Here is a 6582-nt window from a genome sequence, read left to right on the forward strand (position 1 = left end):
CTTCCTACATTCTCACCAATACTTGTTATTGTCTTTTTTATTCTAGCCATTCTGACAGTGATATAATCTGAGGTGATACCTCATTGTGGCTTTGATTTGCCTTTCCTTGATGAATAGTGACATATGAATCTTTTCATGTGTCTATTGGCCATCTTTACATGCTCTTTGGAAAAATATGTATTCTGACCCTTCATTTTTAATCAGATTATTTGGGTGGTCAACTGTATAAATTTTCACTCAGTTGGATATTAACCCCTTATCAGATATATCTCTTACAGATGTCTTCTCCCATTTACTAGGTTGCCTTTTCACTTTGTTGATTGGTTCCTTTGTGAAGCAAAAGCTTATTTAGTTATAGACCTGATAGTTTATTTTTGCTTTTGTTTCCCTTACCTGAGGGGACATATCTAGAAAAATGTTGCTATGCTGAATGGGAAAGAGATTAGTGCCAATGTTTTCTTCTAGGAGTTTTATGGTTTCTGGTCTCACTTGCAGGTCTTAAATCCATTTTAAGTTTGTTTTTAGGTATGGTATAAGAAAGGAGTCCAGTTTCATTCTTTTGCATATAGCTGTCCAGTTTTCCCAGCCCCATTTCTTGAAGAGACTGGTTTTTCCCGTTGTATATTCTTCCTCCTTCATCATGGATTGACTATATAAGCATGGTTTTATTTCTAAGCTCTCTATCCTGCTTCCTTGATCTGTGTGTGTGTGTGTGTGTGTACGCACATGCACCAATACCATACTGGTTTGATTACTACAGCTTTGTAGTATATCTTGAAATCTGAAATTGTGATGCCTCCAGCTTTTTTCTTCTTTCTCAAAATTGCTTTGGCTATTTAAGGTCTTTTGTAGTTCCATGTGAATTTTAGTATTTTTCTATTGCTGTGAAAAAAAGCTACTGATATTTTGATAGGGATTGCATTGACTCTGTAGATTGCTTTGGGTAATATGGACATTTTAACAGTATTCTCCCAATCCATGAACACAGAATATCTTTCCATTTCTTTGTATCATCTTCAATTGCTTTCATCAGCACTTTATAGTTTTTGGAGTACAGGTCTTTCACCTCCTTGATTAAATTTATTTCTAGATATTTTATTCTTTTTGGTGCAATTGTAAATGGAATTGTTTTCCTAATTTTCTGCTACTTCATTATTAGTGTATAGAAATGCAACCAATTTTTGTGTATAAATTTTGTATCCTGCAACTTTGCTGAATTCATTTATTACTTCTAACTGCTTTTGCTGTAGTCTTTAGGGTTTTCTATGTATAACATCATGTCATTTGCAAACAGTGACAATTGAACTTCTTCCTTACCAATATGGTTGCCTTTTTTTTTTTCTTGTCTGATTGCTATGGCTAGGGCTTCCAGTTCTATGATGAATAAAAGTGGTGAAAGCAAACATTGTTGTCTTGTCCCTGATCTTAGAGGAAAAGCTCTCAGTTTTTCACAATTAGGTATGATGTTAGCTATGGATTTTTCATTATGGCCTTTATTATGTTGAGGTATGTTCCCTCTAAACCCACTTTACTGAGGGTTTTATTTTAAAGATTTATTTATGAGAAAGAGACAGAGAACGGGGGGAGGGGCAGAGGGAGAGAGAATCTTGAAGCAGACTCCCTGCTGAGTGAAGAGCCCAACTTGGGGCTTGATCTCAGGACCCTGAGATCATGACCTGAGCTAAAACCAAGAGACAGACACCCAACTGACTGAACCACCCAGGCCCCCTTGAGGATTTTTATCCTGAATGGATGTTGTACTTTGTCATGTGCTTTTTCTGCCTCTATTGAGATGATCATATGATTCTTATCCTTCCTTTTTTGATATGCTGTATTATGTTGATTGATTTACAAATACTAAACCATCCTTGCCTCCCCAGAATAAATCCCACCTGATCATGGTGAATGATTTTTTTGATGTATTGTTGGATTTCATTTACTAATATTTTGTTAAGGATTGTTGCATCCGTGTTAATGAGGGATTTTGGCCTGTAGTTTGCTTTTTTTTGTGGATTCTGTGTCTAGTTTGGCCTTGTAGAATGTATTTGGAAGCTTTCCTTCTTTTTTTTTTTTTTTTTTTTTGGGATAGTTTGAGGACAATAGGTATTAATTATTTTTTTTATTATTTTTAAATTACAGTATAATTAACATACAGTGTTACATTAGTTTCAGGTGTACAATATAGTGATTCAACATTCTATGCATTACTCAGTATTCATGGTAAGTGTACTCTTAATCTTCTTTACCTATTTCACCTATTGCCCCCACCCACCTCTCCTCTGGTAACCTTTGGCTTCTTCTCTGTATTTATGAATCTGGTTTTTGTTTGTCTCTTTTTTTTCTTTGTTCATTTGTTTTGTTTCTTTTGGTGGAGTCTTTAGGGTTTTCTGTATATAGATCATGTCATCTTCAAATAGTGACAGTTGAACTTCTTCTTTACCAGTATGGTGCTCTATTTTTTTTTTTTTTTTCTTGTCTGATTGCGCAGCTAGGGCTTCAGGTTCTATGATGAATAAAAGTGGTAAAAGCAAACATCCTTGTCTTATTCCTGATCTTAGAGGAAGGGCTCTCAGGTTTTTACCATTGAGTATGATGTTAGGTGTGGGTTTTTCATATATGGCCTTTATTATGTTGAAGTATGTTTCCTCTAAACCTACTTTGTTGAGGGTTTTGATCATGAATGGATGTTGTACTTTGTCAAATGCTTTTTCTCCATCTATTGAAATGATCATAGGGTTTTTATCATTTCTCTTGTTGATGCAATGTATCATGTATTAACTGTTCCTTATTCTTTTATTATCTTGTTTTAGAGAGGAAGAGGGGCAGAGGGAGAGGGGAAAAGAGAATCTTAAGCATTTCCCATGTGCAGCATGGAGCGCAGCCCTTGCTGGGCTCCATCTCACAACCCTGAGATCATGACCTGAGCCAAAATCAAGTTGGACGCTTAACTGACTCAGGCACCCAGGCACCTCAGTATTAACTGTTCTATAAATATTTGTTAGAATTTCCCTGTGAATCCATCCAGTCCTGGGCTTTTATTTGTTGGGAATTTTTGGGTTGTTGTTTCAGTTTTGTTACTAATTGGTTTGTTTAGGTTTACAATTTCTTCCTGATTCATCTTTGGAAGATGTTTTTAGAATGTTAGATATATGTTTTTTGGGAATTTATCCATTTATTCTAGTTCGTCCAATTTGTTGGCATACAATTTTTCATAATATTCTCTTATAATCCTTTGTATTTCTGTAGTATCAGTTGATACTGCTCTTTCATTTCTGATTTTATTTATTTGTGTCCTCTCTTCTTGATTATCTGGCTATATATTTGTCAATTTTAATTATCTTTTCAAAGAACTAGCTCTTGGTTTCATTGAACCTTCCTATTTTTTTGTCTCTATTTCATTTATTTCCACTCTAATCTTTATTATTTCCTTTATTCTGCTCACTTTGGTCTTTGTCACTGTTCTTCCTTTAGATGTAAGGTTAGATTGTTTGTTTGACATTTTTCTTATTTCTATATGTAGCCCTGTATCCCTGTAAATCTCCTCTTAGAATTGCTTTTGCCTTTAGGTCCATAATAAATTGGTACTCTCTGGCTCAAAATGAGAACTTATTTTCTCTTTCAGTAATAACAATTAGAGAATTCCTTTAAGAGATTCTAAGGATTGGAGTCTAGAAAACAGGTAACGTTATAACAGATTGTGAAACTAGAACACACTAGAAAAATATAGGAAAAACTTGAATACAATGAAAGAGTAAAAGCCTAAAATAACCTATAGTGAGGATTCTTAGAAAATCTCATTTTCATAAGTGGTCATGAGGGAGTAAGTTCATGGCTACCCCAAGGTTCTTGAAATAGGGTTCTGTCATTTTCTGAACCTGCATTATGCAATATAAAAATAAAATTTTAACTAAGTCCACATAGGAAAATTATTATTTCTACCAACATTTAATATGTAAAACTACCTTATCTGAGAAGACAGGAATTATGAAGACCTATGGGGAACGAGAGTGTTTTATATTAGCTTTCAGACCCCCATAATAATGATGACAAGTGGTAAAGAATTATAACTTATTTATGAAATTCTCCAGATTATTTTATCAGTATTAAACAGAAGTTAAAGGGTGCCTGGGGCCTCAGTCAGTTAGGCATTTGCCTTTGGCTCAGGTCATGATACTGGGGGCCTGGGATCGAGCCCTGCATTGGGCTCCCTGCTCAGCAGAGATTCTGCTTCTCCCTTTCTCTCTCCCTCTGCCTTTCCCTCTGCTCGTGCTCAACTCTCTGTCTCTCAAATAAATAAATGCAATCTTTTTTTATAAAAATAAACAAAAATTATTCCAACTAAATACAACATACTTTGGTGAATAAATTTATTCAGCAAGTTGTTTTCCATGAATAATATGTATTAGGCAGCAGTATTGAAGAAGGATTTGTGAAAGTGTTGACTATAAATGGCTTTGCTGTATAGCCTTGCTATTTTACATGTTACTGTACCATTAACACCAATCATAGAATTGTCTTCATGTGTTGTCAGTTACCTAGTACTGTGTGAAATGCAGTCTTATCTAAGTGTGTCATGTATATGTAAATAGATCTACTTTCTCTATTGTATAGAGAAATTTACCTATTACTCCATAATTGGCATCTGAGCAGTACTGTTTTGAGAGGAAGAGGTACAGTTTATTTAATATACATGAGTAAATGCCATTTCTCAATGTATTCAAAGGCTGTATATTAAAAAATTTTAAATAAAAAGTAGGAAATAGAAACAAAAAAGCACATAATAAAGGAAGAGAATCTAAATATCAGTAAGGTCCATTCTTTGGCTTTTATTATTATAATTACCCTTCCCACTGGTCAAAATGATCTACTTTTACATCATAGTGATTCCATTTGTAATTGTTTAGAGTCAAGGCTACAGTAGTCACAGTTGTGTAAGTTTACTTTTTTTCCCAGAAAAGAACATTTCTTATGACTGAAGAAACCTGGCCAGGCTTCAGATACCGACTCTTCAGTTTTGACATAGCTGCCTTCACTTCTTTGTTCCTTAGAGTGTAGATAACCGGGTTTAAGATGAGAGTAAAGATGGTGTAAAACACAGCAAGGACTTTGTCAACAGAATAACCGCTGAAGGGCCACACATAGATGAAGATGCATGGTCCAAAGAACAGTGTGACCACAGTGATATGAGCAGTCAGTGTGGAGCAGGCCTTTGCCATGCTAGCAGATGAGCGGTTCCTAACAGTGATAAGTATCACAGTGTAGGAGACAACCAAGAGGAGAAAGGAGCTCATAGAAAGAAAGCCACTGTCTGCAACTATAAGTAGGCTGACAACATAAGTGTCTATGCAGGCCAGCTTGGTCACTAGAGGGAGGTCACAGAAAAAACTGTTCACCTGATTTGGGCCACAAAAAGGCAAGTTAACAGTAAATGCCAACTGGCTAGTAGTATGGATGAAACCCACAAGCCAGGAGATGAGAACGAAAATAATACACACACGGCTACTCATTACTGTCATGTAGTGGAGAGGTTTGCATATAGCAACATTACGGTCATAAGCCATGGATACAAGGAGCACCATTTCACTGCCAGTGAAAAGGTGAACACAGAAAATCTGGGCCAGGCAGGCATTAAAAGAAATAGTCTTGTGCTCCACCAGAAAGTCTGCAATCATTTTGGGGGTAGCAAAAGAGGCAACACATATATCTATAAAAGAGAGGTTCGCAAGCAGAAAGTACATGGGGGTATGTAGGCGGGAATCTGAGGTTACAGTGAGGATGATAAGAAAGTTTCCCAGCAATATTGCTAAGTAAAGTAGTGAAAATATGAGAAACAAGAAAGGTTGGAGCTCCTGGGAATTAGAGAGTCCCAGTAACACAAACTCGGTCACCCAGGAATGGTTTGTCTCATTCATTGACTTTGGAAGGCACTTATCTTGTTACCTGAATAGGAGACAGACAGAGATCAATCACTGAGCGTGGGTTTCATTTCCCTGTCCCACTTCCTTCCTTAGAGATTCTAATTTCTACTTATATTTATGTATCTGAATTTTCATGCATCATTAAAAATTATTTAGGCAGCATAATAATAATAAAGAGGGATGGAGGGGAGAGTTTTGAGGAGATGTTTGACATTGGTATATCCAGTTATATGAATTTGAGGAATGTCATCTACTTACTTTACAAATGAAATTGAAAATCTGAAATGTTTTCTTGACATTATAGAAATCCAGTCTAAGAAATTACAGAGACAAAATCTGAATCATTTTTTCTACAATAAATTATATAACAATTTTTTGAATGGCTAACACAGAGGAAGACAATTTCACAATGTTGACCCCAAAAGTTAAACACAAAAATGTGTATACTGTATGAACCTATTTAAATAAAGTTCAAAGATAGGCTACACCAATCACTGATATTAAAAAAGCTCCTGGAGTGGTTATCCTGGAAGAGGAATAGGGAAGGAAGGTGACAGGAAGGGCTTCTGAAGTGCTGGTAATGTTCTGTTTCTTGATGTGGTTGATAGGTACATGGAAGTGTTTGCTTTGTGAAAACTTGCAAGATGTGCAAGATCTGCCATGT

At 35.7% G+C, this 6582-nt stretch overlaps 1 protein-coding gene across 1 annotated transcript; it reads right to left on the minus strand.

The window, feature by feature from the left end:
• Window positions 1-4937: 4937 nt before the first annotated feature.
• Window positions 4938-5967, minus strand: LOC116629199 (olfactory receptor 4K15). Its single transcript, XM_032399506.1, has one exon. It carries the CDS (start codon window positions 5910-5912, stop codon window positions 4938-4940), a length of 975 nt encoding a protein of 324 aa, XP_032255397.1. The 5' UTR covers window positions 5913-5967.
• Window positions 5968-6582: the final 615 nt, after the last annotated feature.

This window comes from Phoca vitulina, unplaced genomic scaffold, assembly GCF_004348235.1.
Source record: "Phoca vitulina isolate PV1807 unplaced genomic scaffold, GSC_HSeal_1.0 scaffold373, whole genome shotgun sequence".
Classification (NCBI taxonomy): Eukaryota; Metazoa; Chordata; class Mammalia; order Carnivora; family Phocidae; genus Phoca; species Phoca vitulina.

Excerpts from the sequence above, each read along its gene's own strand:
- LOC116629199 (XM_032399506.1), bottom strand. The coding sequence starts at position 5,912 with ATGAATGAGACAAACCATTCCTGGGTGACCGAGTTTGTGTTACTGGGA.